Below are 20,641 nucleotides of genomic sequence, written 5' to 3' on the forward strand. Positions count from 1 at the left end.
ATCTGTGGATGGTTATTCACATTAATTTCCTCGGGGATATTAGGAGCGTGAACAAATCCGTAATTTTGGGACTTTAATTTGGACAATTCTTAAAACGTATATTTTACACACATCCTCCTCGCTGTATTTTATGACTGAATGCTAACCTTCCAGGGATGTTGTAGGAACTTCCTACAACATCCAGAAGCGTTCTATGTCACATGCCTGGAAATTTTTCTGCGATTTTGATAGGGCTTGTGAGGTACAATTGGCTAAGTGTTCTAAGACATGTACAGAGAAGGTTCTCACCAAAATATTAGGCTACCTATCAAATGAACATAAATCAATTGGAAAGTTTCCCAACTTTCTGGAAACACTTTGTGTTAGCTGGGGCTTCACTTTTATTATTATATTAGCTTGTATTGTTTATCTAAGATCTTCTGATTCAGTATTTTATGTTGTTATTTCTTCCCATTGTAAATTCTTAGTTATACTTAGACATTTTCTCTCATGTGTCTACTGTATGATGCATCCTTCTAATGTGTGATATTTGTGTGACGATTTGTTGGTATGTGTGAGTCCAGATAATACAAACGTATGTTCATTACGCTGCAGAGCATATTGAAACGAAATATCAAAATGTACCTGACAGAAGAAAGCAGAGGAACAGAGACGAATGAGAGAAGCGGTGTACAGACAGGAAGATGGAAAGAATAAAAGTAAGAGGGCAGGAAGGAGAGAGAAGGCAGTAAGGTGACAGTAAGAAATGGTCAGAGGAAGAAAAATAAAAGCGGGATTTTATCTCTAACGTAGCAACCTCCCATAAAAGCCTTTGCTGTTCGCTAGCGCTAGCGCTGAGGCAAGCGATGCTTCGCTCGGTTCTTGCGGCGGCTTTTCCCGCCTCCCCGCGCGTCGCGCTCACCTGATCTGCTTGTCAGCCATTTATCTGGGCCCCTCCCTTCGGTCAGTGCGTCTGTCTGCGTCTCGGCGCGTCCGTCAGTCGCTGCTCTGAGGACGTCTGTCGGCGACTGTGCTAGCGTGCTACTCGGTCCGCCCGTCGTCTGTCCGCGGCCAGATTCGGTTGGAGATTTCTGAAAGAGAGAAGGGAAGAAATGCCCGGTCATGCTTCGACTTCCTAGTCACTACTTTCAGTTTTCTACATTTCACAGACATATCCAGAGCACAGGGCACATTTTATTTCCCTCACTCTCTATTTAAAGGGATATTTGCTGATGTGATTCAGGTTAAGAATCTTGCTCAAGGGCACAGTGGCTGTGCCTCACCTGGGAATCGAACCTGCAGCATCTAGAGTTACAATCCCGGTTCCCTAACCGTTATACTCAACCCTCTAAGGTGTAAGATCACAAATATGTGATTAGAATGTTCGTAACTGAACATTCTACTGCTGATGTCACAGTCACTACTGGTGATTGAAAGCAGTGCAGTTCTAGAACACTGGCTTAGAATTCTGAAGAAAAAAAAAACATTCCAAAAAGGATTAACGGCCAAATTTCTGTCAAATTCCAAAAATAAGCCCCCCCACTCCCCTCACTAGTTGTTTTCCCCTCCCTTGTCTTCATCCCGCCTCCATCACAGTTCTAAAATAGCCACAATGACTCGAGGTGTTGGCCCATTCCAGAGCCACTCTGGGCCAGATACCGACCCAGCCTGGGTCAAAAGCAGTGGCGTCAGTAATTATAGTTGTAGGTCACAGTGCAGGGCTACACAAACATTTAACAATCATTCGCTGCTGACAGCATCTAGGCTATATCTGTCCCTCCCTGGCTGTTTGTGTTTATATGCAGTGTTGATGCTGCTGATCCAGGATTTCACCTCACCCTATGTAAAACCGTATCCATTATATGCAAAAATAAGTTTAAAAAAAATGTCCTTTTCACCTGTACCTATTGTAACTAAATAACAATACTTATTTATAATAAAAATAATAATCATAACAATAATCCCTTGCTAAGACTAAATATTTTAATATATGTTTGGAGCTTTATTTCAACTCCAAACATATATTATTTAATACTTAAAATGATAAACCATTTGGTGTCAGCCGCTGAGCATTGTGGGAAGGCTCCTGTGATTCTGCACCACGGTGCTCGGGTTACAGCAGCACAGCGAAGCCTCATTCCTGTTTCCTGTCCTCTCCTCCTCCCCTCTCCGCACCAATCGCACGCTATTCCTGTCTCCTTTCCTCTCCTCCGCCCCTCTCTGCACCAATCACACGCTCCCAGCTGCTTCCTGCCCTCTTGCCACCCTCCCCCTCCCCCGTTCACACCTCCACGGTGCTCCGCGGTCTTTCGTGGGGCTGAGAGCTCAGAGAATGAGGGCGGCAGGCTGTTTAGCATACGGAGCTGGTGTGTTCACCGACGCTCCGCATTCGAGACAGGTGAATATATTTTACTGACTTCTGCGGTTCTCAGGACAGTAATGGACCTTTCTCCATTTTGCCTAATTTCCACGGTGTGTGCGTGTGAGAGAGAGAATCGCAGGTGTGTGTGTGTGTGTGTGAGAGAGAGAGAGAGAGAATTGCCTGTGTGTGTGTGCATAAGCGAGAGAATAGTAGGTGTGTGTGTGTGTGTGTGTGTGTGAGATAGAGAATCGCAGGTGTGTGTGGGTGTGTGTGTGTGAGAGAGAATTGTAGGTGTGTGTGGGTGTGTGTGTGAGAGAGAGAATCGTAGGTGTGTGTGTGGGTGTGGGTGTGTGTGTGAGAGAGAGAATCGCAGGTGTGTGGTGTGTGTGTGTTAAGAGAGAATCGCAGGTGTGTGTGTGGGTGTGGGTGTGTGTGTGAGAGAACGAGTGTTGGGTTGTGTGTGAGAGAGAGATCGCAGGTGTGTGTGTGTGTGATAGAGGAGAGAGGAATGCCTGTGTGTGTGTGCATAGGAGATGCAGGTGTGTGTGTGGGTGTGTGTGAGAGAGAGAATCGCAGGTGTGTGGGTGTGTGTGTGTGTGAGAGAGAGAATCGCAGGTGTGTGTGTGGGTGTGGGTGTGTGTGTGAGAGAGAGAATCGCAGGTGTGTGGGGTGTGGGTTGTGTGTGAGAGCAGAGCAGGTGTGTGCGAGGCACTTCAAATAATGAAGTTCAGGAGCCTAGTGTCATCCAACTAAAGCCAATGCCTGCCACCACGTCCTTTTACTCTCTCTCTCCTTCCTCTGAACTTCACTGTGAATTTCTACGATCTTGAGTGCAGCAGTTTCACGGCTCAGAGACACACCTGCCTGCGCAGTGCAATTCAGTACAGTGTCAATCGTCCGCTACCGCCATTGGCTCTCTCAGATAGGATTCTACAGAGGCTCGAACACTTTGGTGCAATATCCTGGAGCAAACAGTGGAAGTGTATTCACCCTTCTTATCCAGTCTATTGCTGTGTTCTGCATCTGTGTGACATTTTGGGTGTTAAGCTTTTTAAAAAATTTTCCATACTTGGCAACCTGGCAACAAAGATCTTAGAAAATCCCAGCACACCATCTGGATCTTAGAAAGTCCTGACACCATCTGGTCAGTGGTACATGATGCCAAAATCAAGAACAAATTGAACGCTCAATTAATTCTGCCCAGATCGTTCAAATATTAAAATAATTTAAATAGCAGCTTTTTAAAATAAAACCACAGCTGTAGTTGCAGTAGCATTACATATTTTTTGTTTATTGCAAATATTTATGAGAAATTCAATTTATCATAGCTTATTTAAAATGTTGCTGTGTTTGAGTATGTGCATGTGAATATGAGAGGGAAACTATAATATAGCTCACTGAATTCCCTACCCACTTCCAAACAGACCTTAACCTTAACCCCAACAGACCACTCTCTGTCAGCATTGCATTGGGTTTCCGTCTCAACGAATGAATGAGCTCTATTTTTTGAAAACGTTTCTGATTGGCTATGAAAAGATCAGTAAGCCTCAAAGTTCCTTCCCTTCCCTCTGCCTCACATTTAGCAGTTAGCCAACATTGGGATAACGTGCTGTGAACGTTTCCAACACCTTCTCCTCCGCCCCCTCTCCCCCGCAGTCATTCCCCCGCCTCTTTCCCCTCCCTCCCAAACAATTGTTTTGATTGAGCTATTGACTGGTTGACTGATTGACTGATTGAGTGATTTCCCTTACATGCAAACGGAAAAGAGGAGCTTGTGCATGTGTGTGTGTGACACTGTGTGCGTGAGACTGTGTGAGTGTGTGTATGCATGAGAGAGACTGCGTGTTTGCATGAAACGGTGTGTGTGTGTGTTTGTGAGAAGGACTGCGTGTGTGCATGAGACTGTGTGTGTGTGCGTGCGTGCGTGCGTGCAGGTGTTTATGTGGATGCTATGTGTGTGTATTTCCCTGCGTGTGTGGTGTGTGTGTTTCCCTGCATGAGTGTGTGTGCTGCATGTGTGTGGTGTGTGTGTGGGTGGGTGTTTGTGTGCTGTGTGGGTGTGTGTGTGTGTGTGTGTGTGTGTGTGAGTGTGAGTGTGAGTGTGAGTGTGAGTGTGAGTGTGAGTGTGAGTGTGAGTGTGTGTGTGCTGCGTGTGTGCGAGTGAGTGTGTGGTGTGTGTGTGTGTGTGTGCGTGTGTGTGTGGTGGGTGTGTGTGAGTGTGTGTGTGTGAGAGTGTGTGCGGTGTGTGTGTGTGGGCAGTTCACAGCGCAGCAGGGCTTTGCAGCACAGTTGCGCTTTATATTTCTCTTTCCTCCCACACGGCCTTATCGGTGTTGACTCTTTATTCCTATGATCTGCACAGGGACTGCAGAGGACAGCGAGTTTCACACACATCAGCCGCAGCGCGTCGGCTGCAGCAATTTCTGTTGAACGCCGCGCACAGTCGCACAATGTTGACCCTCCCTGCTGATGAATCAAACAAAACTCATTTTTTAAAGTTTAAGGTACCCCCCCCACCCCCCACTCTCCCGCTGCACCGGCATCCTCCACAGCAGAGCTCGACCACGCGGTCAAATCCGAGCACGGCACGTCCTCTCCGCGGCGCGATTCGCCCCCCTAGACGGCGGGAAACGACCTTCCCCCGAAAGGTCAGGAAGGCAGATTCAACCGACTTAAAAAACGTCTAAAAAAACCCACCTTTTCAGACTACGCCTCCAAATGCTTTCTGTCCGTAACGACACCGACCTTTTTCGCGACCTCGCGCGATCGTATCGCTAGCTCTAGCGGTGCCCGCTTACCGCGCTTCTGCAAGCGACCTCAGCTAAACGCGTCCGGCCGGATGGCTCAATCGCAGACCGTCTCTCGGTTGTTAAGGTTTTAGGTTTCCTCGCTTAAATGGATTCGTAGCACTCGCTCTCTGATTTTTATCCGGGTTTCAGCTTTCGGTGGGAGAGGACGAAATTGCACCACCGGTGCTGAGATACACAAGGATGAGATACAAAGCTCTGCCTAACCAGAAGGCCGGGCAGTTCGTCAGCTGCTTTGGGAGACCGTGGGGATTTTTCATGATCATATTTTTGTTCCTCGTTTATTTATTATTTTTCCTGATTTCGATGTTCTTGTTGTTCCCTCCGCTGACCTACTTTAATACTAATTCACGCCGATTTAATTGTCTGTGTTGCCCTGCCACTCCCGTGGGTTTTACAGGGTTTCTAAAGCGCATCTCACACGCAGCATCGCCCGCGAACCGGCGCCATGGCAACCAACACACTGTATCGCCAGTAGCAAGGTAACTAACGTGCCGTGCCTCCAGTACCATGGCAACCAATGCACTGTACGGCTAGTGCCATGATAACTGATCACACTGCACCTGCAGTATCGTGGCAACCACACACGGCACCTGCAGTACCGTGGCAACCACACACTGTACTGGTAGTACCATGGCGTCCGCCACGGTCTACTGGAGCCCCCAATCCGCAGGGTCTGCTGGGGTGTTTGTTTCACCTTATAATCAACAACCAGTTCAGACCCAAAATACCAAATGAGGCGAGTTAACTGTGCAATGAGCTGCTTTGGGATATCAACAGAGCAGCACTGAAACCAGCAGGCCGCTGGGGCAGCCCAACATGCTATTAAATGTCTCTGCGTTGGTGTTTTTCTTTTTTCTGTCCAATGCGTGCAACACGTCGGCCAACTGAGTTACCACGTAGTTCAAAACAGACATGTATTCCAAATGTGCTGTCTTCACCTTCAGCAGCACTGACCCCTTAATTAAACAGAACCGAGCCCTTATCTGTTGACAACTCGTTCGGTCTAAAGGTCATCGATTGCTCCGCTATCGACCGCCCGGATCAAAGGGCGCAACCAATACGTCAGGGGTTTCGACAGCTCGCTCGGGACAAGGTTGACCCCAACCCTGTTTGAACCCAGCGGTTGCGTGGAAACCGTGTCAATGTTTGAGAGCAAGACGTACCCTACGGCAGTCGTAAGCTGTCCGTTGGTGATTCGAGCGAGATTGCGGACGCCAGTACTCACTCACACGCAGGAATGGTGTAAACGTGAAACCGTCTGACGTGAATAGACACTCGAGCAAACAGTCTCCTAATGTTTGAATGAAGCAAACTGAAGCATATTGCCTGGCCTTGCAACTCCTCTGTCTAATCAATCCAGGTAAAGGTAATCTCACCTGGACTGAGGGATGGAGGGAGGGAGAGAGAGAGGGAAGAGGGAGGGAGGTAGAGAGAGAGGGAAGAGGGAGGGGGGAGAGAGAGAGAGAGAGTAAGGACAGAGGGATGGAGATGGTGCGAGAGAGGAAGAGAGGGAACGTTTTAATGAGAGGCAGACGCTGTCTAATTGTGCCTGAGGGAGAGGGGGGCGGAGACGGAGCGCTCTAATGAGAGACAGAGGTTCTTCTGTGCGACGGGGGCGGGAGAGGGGGAGGTAATTGGAGACGCGCGATATCGCTCGCCGATTTCTCTCGTCGTCTCTCCGCCCGTCCCTCCCCGCTCCTCCTGCTTCTCTCATCCCCACGTCCGCAGCTCTGGCGTCATCGAAACGGGCCAACGATCACAAACTCCACGGCCTTTTTGTTTGGACAGTTGCAGCAAACCATGAGAGCGAACTAAGATGTTTGTGCATTCAAGACATTCTGCCAGTTTTTCTCTATCTCTCTCTCTCTGCAAATGTCAGAGTCTCTTTGTCCCTCTCTCCTCTCGGTTACCCTTTTCCCTCTCTCCTTCTCCCTATCGCTTTATCCGGGTGTAACAATACACCCCTGCCTAACCTCTCCCATCTTTGTCTCAGAAAAATGGAAGCTTTGTCTCTGCGGTACATTCACCATGTATTTCTGAGCCACACTGCTGTGGTCTCACGATGAAAAGAAAGGTGGCTGTGAAAAGGAATGACAAAGCACAGGTGAGGTCAATGGGAACTCAAACGAGCAAGTAAGCACCTGTAAGGCTTTTTGAAAGGCTCTCTCATTTACTGTAAATGATCTTTTTCCCCCTATTTCTTTTACCTATGAGGTCACATAGTCAATACATTAGCAATCACATACACACACTCGATATATTAGTCCTATATATAAATGAAATACTGATATATTGGACTTAATTAGCAGATACTATAGTACACGCACACACAATAATACCAGTATATTTCTTCCATTTTTCCTATTCTTTTTCCAAGGCTTTCCTTCTCCCTAAAAATGTAGCCACATATATGCCCCTAGGGCCTGATTTTACAAGACATTTAGCACATGCAAAACCCTTTAGCACACACAAAACCAATAACATGACCCATGATTGGTCATGGTATTTGTTTTTCAGCAATCATTGGTTGTTTTATTAGTTTTCCATGTGCTAAAGTACATCAAGCTCCTAATGTTTGAATGAAGCAAACCAAAGCACAAATGAGAGTCAGTATAAAAAAAGCATAAATCCGTAAGTCTTTCTATTTATAGTTGGAGCAGCGGCACTGGCGGTACGGGGTAGAACAGTGAGGTCTCGGAAAAATCTGATTACTCTTTCTCCCCCTTCATCACCGCCGCTGGGTTATAAAACGCTAATCTCACGACGTTCCCATCTCCACACGGGTCTGCGCTGTGCGTCCGCGTTTCCGTTTCAAGACCGCGCGCAATAAACTGTCATCTCAGTTTGTGTAAGACAGTGGTTCTCAAACTCGGTCCTGGGGGACCCCTGTGTCTGCTGGCTTTCATTCAAACCTCAACAGCAATCCCAGAATTTTAACAAGCTGTTAATTTTTCTTAATTAAGTGCTTTTCATGTTTTAGAGCTGGGGTTCCAGAAAGGGCCAGCGTGGGTGCACACACCTGATTCTGCTAATCAATCACTAGAGTCATTGCTAAGCACCTTGATTAGTCGAATCAGGTGTGTGCAACCACACTGGCCCTTTCTGGATAAGACTGGGAACCCCAGCTCTAAAACATGAAAAGCACCTAATTAAGAAAAATTAACAGCTTGTATGTACTCTGTTAGAGTTGAATTAACAAATCCTCTGAACTCCCAAAATTGATTTAAAGCTGAGAATTTTACTGTGTATTTATAATAATTTCAGTTCACACAGGTCGGTTGTCTGTATAGCACCTTCAAAGCATCCAGCACCTCTAACCATATAGACTAGTTTGTAGACACATCTCTATGAAGGTATTTTGTATTTTCGAGACGAACAGCCTATATTTTAGCGTAGCCTACGTTTCTCCATTCTGGAGTATATGTGGTTTGTTTTAACAAGGCGTGACGTTCAAATTCGAAACTAAACGGACAAACGGCGGTAAAATAAACACACGAGCGGCGTTCTCATTTCAGAGAGAGGGAGGCGCGAGGAGAGCAGATGTGCGCCGGCGAAGCGCACGCGGGCGCGACAGATTAGCGAAACACGGCTCATTTGCGCCGCCGTTCGGCTCGCCACCCAGGACCTCTTTTAACCAGAAAAACAAATATTGCCGCAGCGCTTTTCCACCGCCGGGGAACGCGGAGTCCATCGGTTCCTGGCTTAAAGACACCTGCTGGGCTTCGCTTGGCCCGTTGCCTAATTGGCCGACAAAGCGAGAACGCGGTGTGGCTGTTGAGAAACGACGCGGAGGTCAGCGCCGAGGAGGGCAGCCCGAGCAGGGAACAGAGTGTCGCGTTTCAAACGCCGCTGCGCTGAACCGGGACTTTGGCCTAGCCGTCGCCGTGATTCGCGCTACGGTGTCTCAAACATTAACCCTTAACTGATAAGGTTTGCCCTATGCACTTCTTGCTACATCTTTACTGCCAGCATTGGAGATTTTCGAGGTTTGTCAGTGGCGGGTAAATTGGCAGTTGTGACAATGAAAACGTGACATTCATGAAGGTGAAACATGTCTAGTAAATATATAACTTGTATCACCAGTTGGAATAGCCACATTTGATGATTCCTTCTCTCAACACGTTTGGATCTTTGCTTCTTTGGCAGTTCCATTTTCAAGTTTTCTCTGTAGATTTAATGAATGCAGCACACCAGGCAACACATCTGTTGCATTCATGGTTCCCTGAGTTCCCTGACAAGTAAAACGTGAGCCTACTTCTAAAAAAACCCGAACATCAACCTGAGGAGATGCCAGGCAACGTTGGCTTATTTAGAGACGTTTGTGAATGAAGTTTGTGAGAATGCCACACCAAGCGCTTCCTGACTATATTTGTTCAATGCAAAACGTTGAATATAAAATCAACCCTGATAGAAACATTAACATTGATAGAGTAACTATCACCTAATTTGACTCAAATATGGATGATAAAAATAAGGATGAATCAAATACCGCTATAAGGACATAAGCTATAACAAAGTTAATTTGTCGCAAAAGTGATTTAGGGTAGAAAGTCAGTCTTTTAGCTGCCAAGTTCACAAAAAAAGAAACAAAAAAAATTGTGCACTAGCAAAATGGAATATTATCTGGTGCATTAAAGCAAAGTTAAAACCGAAAGAACAGGGTCAATTGCAGCGTGCTTAGCTGGACTTTAAACCTGAGGTTTAAACCTCTACACCACAGAGCCATATTGCAACTGGCACACCCATCCAAATCTGTGAAATAAGTACTAGATGTTCCAGTTGCAGTGTAGTTCCGTGGTCTAGAGATTTAAACCTGAGGTTAACTTCAAACTTCAGCTAAGCACACTTCAATTGACCCACTGTGTCAATGCACATATTTTCAAAAAACTGTCAATTGCAATCAAAACTGTAAAATAAAAAATTGGCTTAACAGTGGAATTGGTGTTTCTGTTCAGATATCCAATCTTCAGTCTCTCCTCCCACAAACCAGGATGTCCTCCCTTCTGTGGGGAAGACCTGAATGTGAAAGCAATAGCAGGGGCAGCAGTGATAAGAGCAATCTGAGACACTCAATCTGAACCTTGAGCCTTCACCCTCCCAAGATCTGCCAATTCATTCTTATCTCCCGTAGGGGACACCGGTCTCTGATTTCAGCAACCATATTCTTAGATGCTGAATCCTACATCACTGGGGGCATTCAATGAAAATAAATTACACTTCTGAAAACATTTTCACTGCAACATGTTACGGTCATCCGAGACACTTGTATTAGTATTATATGTCAAAAAATGTTTTCATTTTTTAATTGTCGGGCCTCAGTTCCACTGACTTGTACGTTTCTGACTCACCAGACCTCACCTGGTCCTCAACCCCGGTCCTGGAGAGCCACAGGGTCTGGCGGGTCTTCATTAGGTCTGCCGGGTTACTCAGCGTTTCACCGATCGATGAAAGCAGTTCATTACACAGTTACCGTGCCTAATCTGGTTTCTAGGGTCTCCATCGGTCACTGTTTTCACGGTATGAACAAACACCGGCAGGCCCTGAGGCTCTCTGGGACTGCTGCACAAGAGGGATCCAAAGACGTGGTCGGGAAGCTCCGCCACCTGTCAATTAGCAGCGATGTTCCGCCAGTCCTACATCGACTGAGCCAGCATGTCCATTGATTTGAGTGCTTTCACCAAGGTGTCGAGGGACCACCTGTCGAGCAGACACAATGGTGGTGGTGTTGGTGGGGGGGGGGGGGGGGGTTAGGGTTCAGCGATTGGAAACCGGGGGCACAGGGGGTGGGAGGGGGCGGGTGGTGAGGGTGAGAGCTGCGACCGAACGAGTCGAGTCCGAACCTGCGACTTCTTATTGTAAGCGGACTTAGTAAAACTGCTTTCAGGGTCCAAAGGTTTTCTACTGGCTGGTGAGAAGTAAACGGATGCAGTATGGTAGATATTAACCAATGAAATTGTGGCTCACAACCACCTACAGAAAACTCAATATTCTTCAGTCAATGGTGGTTTGAAGGCAAACAATGAGGTGGCTACACAGCTTGTAGAAAAAAAACATTCAGTTTTGGTAATATTCAGAGTGTCTGAATTAAAATGAATTTATTTTTCATCAATGCTCTACTGTCCAATTTCTATCCAGATGTCAACCAGCTCATCATTTAGGCTGTTGACGTGGCCAGAAGAGACGGCACGTTTAGATGCTTTAAAAAAAAACTACCTCAAGGCTCAATGAAAGACTTGCGGGGGTTCTTAACAAATGTGCTGATTAACTGCACTGGCTGCCGCTAGGGTTTGCCAGCTCCTGTGTTTAAATCGGCGGAGGGGCGACCCGTCGTGAGTAAAACCTTATCTGCGACGGCTCCAGGACTCTGACACGTCCGACCCCATTGTGGCTCGACCTCCCTGAGTTTCCCTCAGTCCTGAATGTCTGTCTCAGCCCTCGCAGAACAGCCAGCTGCTACATTCTACAGAGGCTCGAGATCAAACAGCCGGCTTTCTGTCTATAGCAAGTTCCAGCGAGGGTTCCTGGTGTCCTGGAAAAGGAAGAGGCCGGAAATCTGACCATAAAACTTTTCATTCCCTTTGCTTGACTAACAAGTGTGTCAGTCATCTGAACGCTGGCAAGTAACCCCTTAAGCTTTCTCTTGCGTTGTAGTGTTCTTCTAGTCAGAGAATGCAAATAAGACAAAGTTGACTTTAGTAAAACCAGTTTAATGATTTAAAGCAGTGTTTCTTAAACTATGGGTCAAAATCCAAAATGGGTTGTGGGAGTATGAGTCTATAGTCCACTAAGCTATTCTAATGGGTTCATCCATCCATCCATCATCTTTACCCACTTATTCCTGGTGAGGGTCATGGGAGGTGCTGGAGCCTATCCCATGCATTGGGCAAGAGGCAGCAGTACACCCTGCACAGTTCACCAGTCCATCGCTGGGCACACACCGTTACCTCACAAACTCATACCTAGGGGCAATTCAGATTCTGCAGTTAGCCTACCTGCAAGTCTTAGGACTGCAAACTCCACACAGAGAGGCCCAGGCCGGGCCTCGAACCCAGGAACTCCTTGCTGTGAGGCAACAGTGCTACCCACTGCACCATCGTTCCGCCTTACATTTCAAATTTGGCTCCCAATATTAGAAATTATTTCTAATTTGGGCCCCGATATTAAAAAATTTTAGAACCAGTGATTTAAAGATTTCACTTCAAGTTTTCAACAGTAGAATCTGGACACATTACATTAATGGATCTCTACGTCCTCGGCAGTCACTGGATTAAAAATTTTGACACAAGGAAAATTAACAATACAAGAAAAACAAAAATACGTTTAATTATGTGCCATGATTATTCAGCTAATCGACTGTTGATGGACAAGTGGAAACAGTTTTTTCACTGGTTTAAAGGTGAAAATCTGATCCCAGTTTTTGGCTTGCCAGACGCCGATGACATCAGGTAATGTTTGCAGACCACAGGTAACCAGCCATGTTTGCGATGCTCGACCCCCGTTGGTGCAGGCCGCGATAAAGGGGTGAGACTACATGCGATGACATCACCGCTACGCACACACTGCTGCGGTCCTGAAACGGCCCGACGTATGAATCCGTCCTAATCAGACCTGGGCCGAATGTTCTGGATTCAAATACTTTTCTACGCTTGATTGAGTTTGTCTGGTGTATCGGAACCAATGAAATACTCTGAAAAAGCGCAAACCCCGCTTGCTGGTCCTCTAGGCATGCCCAATCGCACCAGGCAAGATCAACAGAGCACAGAAAAGTATCTGAATCAAAAAACAAATACGTGTCTGACCCAGGTCTGGTCCTCACGCGAACTCCCTTCCCGTCATCAGCCGAGGTCAAACCGCAATCCGACCGCCGGGACGCCAATAATCCCTTTCTAATACAGCGAAGGATTATATCCCGCGTTTAACGTAATGTCGCAGAGCCAGACAGAAGTTACAGCAACAGCATCAGATCAATGGTAAATGGACTGCATTTATATAGCGCTTTTATCCAAAGCGCTTTACAATTGATGCCTCGCATTCACCAGAGCAGTTAGGGGTTATGTGTTTTGCTCAGGGACACTTCGACATGCTCAGGGCGGGGGATTGAACCGGCAACCCTCTGACTGCCAGACAAACCGCTCTTACCTCCTGAGCTATGTAGCCCCTATCAAAGTCTCGCAAAGTTCAGCTCTGAGAGACTTCAGCAGCACTGGCTGCTAGTGCACTGCAAAAGCTCCAAATGAAATTCATATAAATACTGGTTTTGCTAAATGCCTTCATCCATTAGCAGGAATGCTAAAACCTTAGTAAATTGAGCCTTAAAAGTTATTTCGAATAAAAATAAAAGCATAAATAAATAAGTAAAACAAGGTGCTTAGGGCTTCCATGATTCGTGCTCTAAATATTACCAGCTGACCTGAGCTAGCAGCTGTTTATAGTGCTTATAAAGCCATTGTCTGGGACTTACTGTCCAGTTCTCAGAACTTGGGGCTTGTTTTGAAGCCATTCGTGCTTAAGTGTGCTAGCAGCCCTGCGTCAGGGATCTGATCCTCGTGCTCAGTGCGCTGAAAAGCACTCCAGAAATGTAGCTCTCGCACACCAGATTAAGGGTTCATACAAGCCAGTGTTCCACACTCTTACTGAAAGATAACGTTTCAGACGTCGTGCATAGGAGGCTGTGAAAAGTACAGCTTGAGCGGCAGCCAAGAACAGTGACATGACATGAAAGGAAAGGAGAGAGAAAAAGAGAGGCAGGCAGCTGCCCGGGGTAGGGAGGGATGCACATACCTGTCCTCTCTGTCTCACAGCCTCCCTTCCTGTGTCAGTGTCTCTCCTTTTCTAGCCTCTCTCTATCTCTCTTCCCCACTCTCCCTTTCCCTTGCTTCTCTATCTCAGTCCCTCTCTCTTGCCTTTCTGTCTCTCTCTCAGTTCAAAGTCTGAGCCAGAGTAGGTGGTGCACTGGACCGCTCTCTGATTGGACGGCCCAGGGAGAGCTGGAGTCTGGGCTGCATGTGCTCAAAGGGAGAGTGTGTCTACGTGTTTGCATTACGTGCGTGTGCATGTGTGCGTACATGTGTGAGTGTGTGTGTTTGAGCGTATGTGCGTGTGTGTGTGTGTGTGTGTGTGTGTGTGTGTGTGCATGAAAGCGGGGAACAGTCAGCTTGCACTGTAATATTTCAATGCATTTTCGTTACCCTCCCATTCACACAGAATTGTGTCCGTGCTGTTGTTCACACTGGGCTACCAGCCCTCCACTGTAACACAGTACCATACTGTCTCAATGCCGCAAAAACTCTGGGTGTGTTTCAGTGCACTTAGACACCCTAGGACATGGGCCAGAGTTCCAGACGCAATGTGATCCATGATTGGGACAGACAGAGGGTACTGTAAGGAGCTAATGAAATGGAGGAACAGGAAATGACAGTGATAAAGCACAGACTGATAGACTAAAGGCACTTTATTTGCACAAACAGTTGATTTGACTGGAAACAGAGTTTCAGATTAGTTAAAATCTTTTCATGGTAAGAACACCATTTTAGTGGCAATGACGTCATTTTACAGGTCAGCAGAGGCTTTAAAAAGGGCTCCTGACACTGGAAGATTTATTCCTTTTTCGAGCTTTAGTTATAAAATGTGACACTACAGATCAGCAGTGATCGTGTATTAAAAATTTGCATGCTAGCTAAGCCCATTTTAGCTTCAAGCTAGCTTCCTTACCCATTATACCACACGTGCCAAACCGCTCCTCCCAATATATGGCTAGGCAAGCCTAGCTGAGCCGGACCCTGGGTACTACCAGGGGGAACAATCTCTCCCAGAAACTGAACTGTATGAATTTCTGTCCATAAATGACATTACTGCTCCCTAAATATTCCTGCAGCTGCCAGAAGACACCTACTGGGCTCCAGTGTACTAGCCATACATGGTCAGCAGGTCAGTCAGGCAGTTACGGACTGTTCTAGGCTGGCCCCCGGGGTCCGGAAAAAACACCGCTTGTAACAAGCAGCAGACGTGACATTAGTTCTTGCCTCAGCAGGTTTGTCCGCCAGATGTCAGAGGGATAAATTTTTCATGATAGCGGTCATATAGCTGTCTTTTCGATGCCAGTTCTTTGTGGGAAGAATGGTACAGAAAGAACCGGGACATGGGGCACGGTGTCCGTTTTCTCCATCATAACTGTCCATCCTCCGTCAGCTTGGTGAACGGCAGCAAACTGCCGGCACGGCACATTAGAGACCTCCAAAGCCACAAGAAAATAGAATTCAGTCAACAAAATAGCTTCCATACCAGTACGTGAGTCAACAGATAATAGCACGACATGACGAACGGCCTTCAAGTTTTGGAGATTTATGGCAGTTCATAAAAAGCATTTCTAAAAAAGGGCTGTTCTACATTGGAAGCAAATGAATTTACAGGAACGGCCGCGTGAAGGACGAGGAACAAGAGTAGAAAAACGTGTTTGGCTTCTGCCAAATGGCACGGTCCTTGAATACGGTCACCCAGAATTCTAGCTGCCATTTGCAGCATCTTTACAGGTGTGCCGTTACTGCCAACAGAGCAGCAACATCGAGGGATAGGCCAGGTTTAATAACACTGCTGTACAAAGATTAGTGGAGGATCAATTTGCCTACAATAGAGTTCCAAATCTTTTCAAGACATTGTTTTCCAGGACATTTTATGTGAACACCTGCAACATATAGAGTGGAGAGTGTGCAGGGGTGGGGCTGGTTGTCAGTCGTGGACCTGGGGTTGGGAGGCACTTTAGTTGTGGACCGTGGGGGGGACAGGGGAGAGCGAGGGGGGCGGCGGCGGGGGCGGGGGGGGGGGGGGGGGGGGGGGGTTAGTGCAGAGAGATAATCTGTTCATTGCACTCGCAGACTGGAGCACCTGGTTTTGCGCTATTACGTTACACTAAAGATATATTCCAGGGCAACTCATTGTTTTCCATGATATAGCCTATAGGCAATTTTCTCATTTTCCATGACTTTACCATGACTGGAAAACTGATCTGCAGCATGGTGAGCGCAGTTTGACGGAACTGAAGCCAGGTGCAGTTCGGTGCTATTTCTAACAGAAATGTGCCTTTCACAGCACTGCTGTGACAAAAAAAAGCACTGTGGAACTCTTCATAGAACTTCTCTGATTTATTCTGCTTCGTCAGTTCTTGCAGTCACTTAAAATGTAAAAAAAAAAAAAAAACAATTGCGAAAGATACTAAAACAATGCAGTCAGCTGAAAGATATATATTTGGAGAAGTGCACAGACTAGAATTTCTCTGAAGAATTTGGAACAAACCACTTTGAAGTTGGGGGGGGGCAACAGCAGGGAGATGGAGAGTGATAATAAACGATGGAATGAGAATGGCAGGAGAAGAAGAAACAGTGTCCACATTGACGCATGCAGACAGAGCTCAGACAGACCTTTCGGTGTAAAAGAAGAAGAAAATAAAAGAATAAAGCGAAGTGATGAGTCAGCGATTTCTTCTCGTCTGTCCGTTTCTCCTCCTCTCCCACCATAACCCGTCTGTCCTCTCGCTCTCCCATACTCTCATGTGACCCGTGGCGATTCTACCGCACTGACTGAGAAGAAATTTCAGCCTCGAGACAATTTTGGAGATCGTGCAGAAAAACGGCCACAGCTGACCTCATTATTTAGACTTCAAGAACAAGGGAAGAGTAAGCATTAGCAGTATGGAGATTAATGGGAAGTACATACAATTAAAGTACAGTGCTACCGACACTTTGAGCTGGGTTTGAGTCACACAGCAAGCCGGATTCCATACCTAGTAGGGCCCACCTGATACGAAATGTTCTTTAGCTAGAGTAGGTAGACCGGTAGCCTCATAGCTACACAATGAGCTAGGCTAACGTAGCACTTACATCCACCTACACTGACACTCCAGTCAAGAGCGTCTGTCAAATGAATGTAACGTGATGTAATGTACAAGCTTACCTTACCATTTTGAGCTACTGAAATATCGCTAAAAGGCAGTTATTATCACTCCAAGTTTAACCCTTTAAGGCGTGAGATCACAAATATGTGATTAGAATGTTCTTAACTGAACATTCTACTGCTGATGTAACAATCACCACTGGTAACTGAAAGCAATTAAGGGAGGGAGGGAATTATTGAGCCAGTTAACCTGGGGGGGTTATTAGGAAGCAGTCAGATTGGGTATTCAGCAAAACCGCTGGAGTAACCCCTACACTGTGCAGTAAGTGCTGTTGGACGTTTAATGACCACATGGAGCCAGGCCTCTAGTGTAACATCCCATATAAAAGACAACATAAACCTACAGCACTGTCTTAACTGTGTTCTACAGGGTCCAGTAGAACCAGGTGGCAAATGTGGAAATGAGTGAAAAGTGAAATTCGGGATGTAGGCCTATCTCTTTACACAGAGAGTCAGTGCATGAAACGGCTTGCTAGGCCATGCAGTAGAAGCAGAGACCCTCCAGGCTTGATAACCTGTAGTTCGTAAATAAATGACGAGCACATTTGGGCTGAGCTGAACGGCCTTGACTCTGTTCAGAGAGAATAGCGCCCCTTACTGGCACAGCCCTCTGCAACAACGCAGCTCCCACTGCAATAGCTCAGCTCAGGCAAAGCTCGGCGGCATGGCTGCATGTCAGAAGTCGTGACCACCAGGAGGCCTCCCCCGCGGCAGGCTCCTCTTCCTCACCTGTCCCACTCTTCGTATCTCACAAGAACACAGTCGGGGAAACGTTACAGCCGGCCCCTTTGTCAACACTGCTGGCGGTGCTCATTTTTCAGGAAACAAAACTGCTGACTGTGAAGTATCATCTCTTGTACCAAGAATAGCTTAAACGTGACAGAATTAGTGCTCCAGCAGCATAAATTCAAGGCACCAGCCCATAAAAACTATAATGCTTAGGCTCAAAACAAGCCCGACACCGCAGCAGAAAAATGCTGTATTTCAGATAAAAATCCCAAAGTAGAAAAATGCTTTATTTTACGCAACATACAGCATGTTTGCTACATACTACTAGTATTGCGCCTCCATTAAACTTACATTAGCAAATTTCATTTAGCAAGAACATGTCATGTCATAAATTTCAAGTCTTGGTGAGACTGTCCTTATAGTAGCCTATTTAATACAGCCTGCCAATTCTGCACAATATAAAATAAAAGCACAACTTGTATTATTGAAAAGCCAGTGTACCACGTATAATTCTTGATGGTTTATGTCAGGTGATCTTAAATAGACTGGTTTTACCATGAGGGGAAGACATGCACTCTAAAATAACCTGGAACACTTAATACATAACGTACTTTTGATCCATGCGGGAAAAACGATTATGAGCATCTTACTATAATATCCACCTTCCATCCAACAGTCAATTCAAGTGCATTAAACCAAGGTCAGATCAGGTCAAGACAGTTAAGCACCCTAAAGGCATTTTTCAACGGTCGAGAGGAGATTATGTGCGAACCAAGGTTAAGATTAGTTTCTTCATCGCTTGTAATTCATAAAATGACAGCACAGCTGCACTATCTGTCAGACTACATTGAGCGCAAAATGTTTCCAATTAGATTACCTTGGATTACAAAGAACACACAACATGATGGCATAAAGACGACACACTATTTCCTGAAGACTAAATTAAAACGGAAGTTGTTTGAAAAAAAAAACCGATCTCATTCAACAATATAGTAAGTAATTGTAATATCCTTTAAGCTCGCTTTGACACGCACGGCTGCAGTTGTAAGTCCTGCATCATTCTTAGTATGACAGTCAGAATGACCTCACTGACTATAAAAATAAAAATCTTCCCCAAATCCAACGTTTTGTCATTATGAAAAATATATTTTATAAGATACACGATACCTACAACACTTTATAGGCTAGATGTCTTATCTATTTAAAGTATGCATATTATCATTTGCTCATTATGAATTAATCTGACAATGTATTAAATGTAGATACTTTAATGAATGCGTGATGTGTCCGCAGTTGTGATAAACCGTTTCTTTTGCAACAAAACACACACTTGTGATTTACAGTTTACATAATACACAAAACACAGTTGTTTGCCCGGCAGGCGTCCTCATTCAGAGTGATCTTCCAATCTCAAGGATGTAACCATGTCAAGGATGCAGAAAGAGCATACAATGCAGAACTCAGACTCGTGACACGCAATATCAAACAATGCACATACAACGCAGAACATCAGTTCAGAACACCAGCACCGGTACGTTATACATTTTGAATGTCAACAAACGCTACCTTTGCTTTACCTTTTTATCAATCTCTGACAACGGCAAGCAAACGGTACTACAATGTCGTTGTTTAATCTTGGCCTGCCTTTCAGATACGCATGCACACCCAAACGTACACGCACGCAGCCACTCGCATATTAATTGATTCGGTCACAGAAACGTGCCTTTTTTCCCATTTAAATGGCCATCCGTGCGCGCGCGAGGAAGACCGCACGCACGCCCGACCGTGTCTACACCACAACCTACTACGCCCCCGGCAGCCCGCTGCAGAGGCACAGCGGTCCCTGCTGACCTGTTAATCCGAGGATAAAAGCCAGCAAACATCCTCTCCCATTTACCGGTGGTATTTCCTTCCTTAAAACGTGCTTCCAACAATAAAATGCCCAAGGTAGTTAAAATCTTAACGGTTATCTTAGCCAGGTGGCTAGCTAACATTACACATAGCAAGCTCGCTACCATTTAACATAACGTTACTACAATAAAATGCAATTAACGGATTTCACTGATGTAGCTACAAATGCTTGGTTAAATTTTCTAGTCGGCTACTAAGTTAATATTTCACAGCTGTTGTGATCAAGTTGCTAAACTAAATTGCCACATAACGCCGTAACATCGAGTGAACATACCTAGCGATTTAGCCGTTTCCCATCGCTGCAACCTCAACGGGAAATTATCCTGCTGCCTGGTCAGTTAGCCTTAGCTATATCGGGATACAGCGACAGAAGAGTCGTTATTCCCTCGCGATCACGCTACCGTTGTTCTCTTCTCGGGTTTCCCATGTATGTCGTCACACTAGGTGGTAAAAGATAACGGTAAATACCTCGCACTACCTTCATTCCTGGCAGCACGCTCGCAATGTCTTGCTCAGTACCGTTAAAGGTACCAGTTCTCTTCTGCATCCTGGAATAATTTCTTATCAGATAACCGACAACATTATGCTATTTTAAACGACCCATTTCCACGCAAATATTTTACATTATATGAAAATGACAAACAAAAACAAATATTATGTTTCAGTGATTGCATTACCTTGCCTGCAGTACTGGATGCGAGTCGTGTTTTATCTTGCTTGTGATCTAGCTAGCTGGCTATATCGTTTTGCTCTATCGCGGTCTTGGCTAGCTATATGCACTGACAGGCTGACAACAGTTTGTCCAGCCGGTGTTGGTTGCGAGCGACTCACGGTTGGGAGGGAGTGAGAGAGGGAGGGAGAGAGGGGAGGGAAAGGGAGGGCTTGGCGTAAGGGAAGCTGAAGA

The 20,641-nt window shown here is 46.0% G+C and overlaps 1 protein-coding gene across 2 annotated transcripts in view; it reads right to left on the reverse strand.

The window, feature by feature from the left end:
* slc25a22a (solute carrier family 25 member 22a) overlaps positions 1-20,584 on the reverse strand; it is a 38,606-nt gene extending 18,022 nt beyond the window's left edge. The window contains exons 1-2 of one of the 2 annotated variants that reach the window (XM_064312162.1): positions 20,415-20,584; positions 902-1,070 (exon numbers count right to left, since the gene is read on the reverse strand). In XM_064312162.1, the coding sequence (XP_064168232.1) occupies positions 902-921 (20 nt within the window). In that variant the 5' untranslated portion in view covers positions 922-1,070; positions 20,415-20,584. The remainder of the gene's footprint in view (positions 1-901; positions 1,071-20,414) is intronic. The other variant, XM_064312161.1, reaches the window with a different exon arrangement.
* Positions 20,585-20,641: the final 57 nt, after the last annotated feature.

This window comes from Anguilla rostrata, chromosome 16, assembly GCF_018555375.3.
Source record: "Anguilla rostrata isolate EN2019 chromosome 16, ASM1855537v3, whole genome shotgun sequence".
NCBI classification, from domain to species: Eukaryota; Metazoa; Chordata; class Actinopteri; order Anguilliformes; family Anguillidae; genus Anguilla; species Anguilla rostrata.